At 36.2% G+C, this 3,074-nt stretch overlaps 1 protein-coding gene across 1 annotated transcript in view; it reads right to left on the bottom strand.

Annotated features, from left to right (window-relative positions):
- The window catches only part of LOC107755651 (ribosomal protein S6 kinase alpha-5-like), a 22,966-nt gene that overhangs the window by 1,703 nt on the left and 18,189 nt on the right, over positions 1–3,074 (bottom strand). The window contains exons 15-16 of the mRNA XM_016572541.1: positions 2,279–2,431; positions 1,010–1,162 (exon numbers count right to left, since the gene is read on the bottom strand). Of these exons, the coding sequence (XP_016428027.1) occupies positions 1,010–1,162; positions 2,279–2,431 (306 nt within the window). The remainder of the gene's footprint in view (positions 1–1,009; positions 1,163–2,278; positions 2,432–3,074) is intronic.

Below are 3,074 nucleotides of genomic sequence, written 5' to 3'. Positions count from 1 at the left end.
CACTCTCACACACACACACACACACACACACACACACTCACACACACACACACACGTGACCAAATCATACATCATCAATAGAGGTTAATTTCCGATAGCGTTCAGATAAGCTGCACACAGTACAGGATGATTGCAGATGAGTTTGAAAACAGCACTTATTTCATTCAAATGAACCAAACTCTGACCTCAAAAATTATATTAATAATAATATATTTAAATAACTTTAAGTCATCTTAAGGCCCCCTTGGGGTTTTGTGAAAGAAGATTTGAACTGTAATATGAATTCCAAGAAGGAAGTTCAATTCTTGAAAAATGTTTAAATATTTTCTTAAGAATCTTTTTTTTTTTTTATCTTAACAAAAAAATGCTTTGTTGTCATCTGAATGTTTGGTGGCTCTCGCCGTCGACTCGCTGATCGACTCAATGAAAAACACTTCAAAGGCTTTGTATATTACAAATATTACTAGCTCTTTGATGAATTACTTTTTTGTAAAAAAGCATCTGGTAAGTGCATAAATGTTATTATATCTATGTGTGTGTGTGCGCTGCTAGAGTAAAAGCATTATTTATGGGTGAGTGCATATGTGCCAAATGCTACAATAACTATGCTGTAATTATAAAAATAAAAACAGTTCTTATTTGACTAGTTTCTATAAAGTTGTAACTGAATTTCGAATTCTGCAAAAGTCACATTACGCATAATCATGAACATTCATTGCTTACGTTTTTTGTTCAGTGCTGTCACTTCAGAGCACATCTCTAGCAGTAAGTAATAATATGTATTATATGTAGCTAGTTTTATGTTCTAATGCTCAATTACAACAATTAATTTCAAACAACCCAAAACATTAATTAAACATCTTACGTTGGAGGTTATTCTAACTTATAATATTGTAACTTGTATAATAACTAGTATATTTACGATGATGGCATTATCCAGCCCTCCCTTGGACTAAGATTGTTCAGCACTCAAGCAAGTTTCGATTGTTTCAGTGTAAGTACCTCTCACTAAATCTTTGGCCTCTTCAGACACGCCCCTCCAGGCTTCCCCGTCCAATGAGAAATCTCCCTCTTTGATCTTGTGCATGATGTCAGCTGCGTGCGATGATGTCATTCCTTTCTTCTCACTCTGGAACGGAACTTGGCCAGAGAGCATGGTGTACTAACAAGAACAACAACACTAATCATATCAGCACATGACGTTACACTCTCGGCCTTACATTTCTGAACAAACTGTCAAATTATTAAAGAAAATCAGGTAAAAAAATAAATAAAATTGGTCCAGACTAACTTTGATGTTGTTTGAGCACACACACACACACACGTGACCAAATCATACATCATCAATAGAGGTTAATTTCCGATAGCGTTCAGATAAGCTGCACACAGTACAGGATGATTGCAGATGAGTTTGAAAACAGCACTTATTTCATTCAAATGAACCAAACTCTGACCTCAAAAATTATATTAATAATAATATATTTAAATAACTTTAAGTCATCTTAAGGCCCCCTTGGGGTTTTGTGAAAGAAGATTTTAACTGTAATATGAATTCCAAGAAGGAAGTTCAATTCTTGAAAAATGTTTAAATATTTTCTTAAGAATCTTTTTTTTTTTTTATCTTAACAAAAAAATGCTTTGTTGTCATCTGAATGTTTGGTGGCTCTCGCCGTCGACTCGCTGATCGACTCAATGAAAAACACTTCAAAGGCTTTGTATATTACAAATATTACTAGCTCTTTGATGAATTACTTTTTTGTAAAAAAGCATCTGGTAAGTGCATAAATGTTATTATATCTATGTGTGTGTGTGCGCTGCTAGAGTAAAAGCATTATTTATGGGTGAGTGCATATGTGCCAAATGCTACAATAACTATGCTGTAATTATAAAAATAAAAACAGTTCTTATTTGACTAGTTTCTATAAAGTTGTAACTGAATTTCGAATTCTGCAAAAGTCACATTACGCATAATCATGAACATTCATTGCTTACGTTTTTTGTTCAATGCTGTCACTTCAGAGCACATCTCTAGCAGTAAGTAATAATATGTATTATATGTAGCTAGTTTTATGTTCTAATGCTCAATTACAACAATTAATTTCAAACAACCCAAAACATTAATTAAACATCTTACGTTGGAGGTTATTCTAACTTATAATATTGTAACTTGTATAATAACTAGTATATTTACGATGATGGCATTATCCAGCCCTCCCTTGGACTAAGATTGTTCAGCACTCAAGCAAGTTTCGATTGTTTCAGTGTAAGTACCTCTCACTAAATCTTTGGCCTCTTCAGACACGCCCCTCCAGGCTTCCCCGTCCAATGAGAAATCTCCCTCTTTGATCTTGTGCATGATGTCAGCTGCGTGCGATGATGTCATTCCTTTCTTCTCACTCTGGAACGGAACTTGGCCAGAGAGCATGGTGTACTAACAAGAACAACAACACTAATCATATCAGCACATGACGTTACACTCTCGGCCTTACATTTCTGAACAAACTGTCAAATTATTAAAGAAAATCAGGTAAAAAAATAAATAAAATTGGTCCAGACTAACTTTGATGTTGTTTGAGAAAGCCCAGACAAAGGTTTGAAGTAGTTTTAAAAGATTAAAAGATTTAATTAGACGGTGTTCAGTTTGTAGTTTCAAGGTCATGCAGTCTGACAGATGATAGATAAGATAGAGAGAGAGAGAGATAGGACGAACGACAGACGGACAGACAGACAGACAGATAGGACAGACAGACAGGACAGACAGACAGATAGGACAGACAGACGGATAGGACGGACAGACAGACAGACAGATAGGACAGACAGACAGGACAGACAGACAGATAGATAGACGGACAGACAGACGGACAGACAGATAGGACAGACAGACGGACAGACACATAGGACAGAAGGACAGACAGATAGGTCAGACAGACAGATAGAATAGACAGACGGACAGACAGACAGACAGACAGACAGATAGACGGACAGACAGACAGATAGACGGACAGACAGACAGAGACAGACAGATAGGACAGACAGACAGACAGATAGGACAGACAGACGAACAGACAGATAGG

Source organism: Sinocyclocheilus rhinocerous, unplaced genomic scaffold (genome assembly GCF_001515625.1).
Source record: "Sinocyclocheilus rhinocerous isolate Xijiao unplaced genomic scaffold, SAMN03320098_v1.1 scaffold141, whole genome shotgun sequence".
NCBI classification, from domain to species: Eukaryota; Metazoa; Chordata; class Actinopteri; order Cypriniformes; family Cyprinidae; genus Sinocyclocheilus; species Sinocyclocheilus rhinocerous.
Note: the sequence above shows the minus strand (reverse complement) of the source record. Positions and strands in the feature narration are given on the sequence as shown.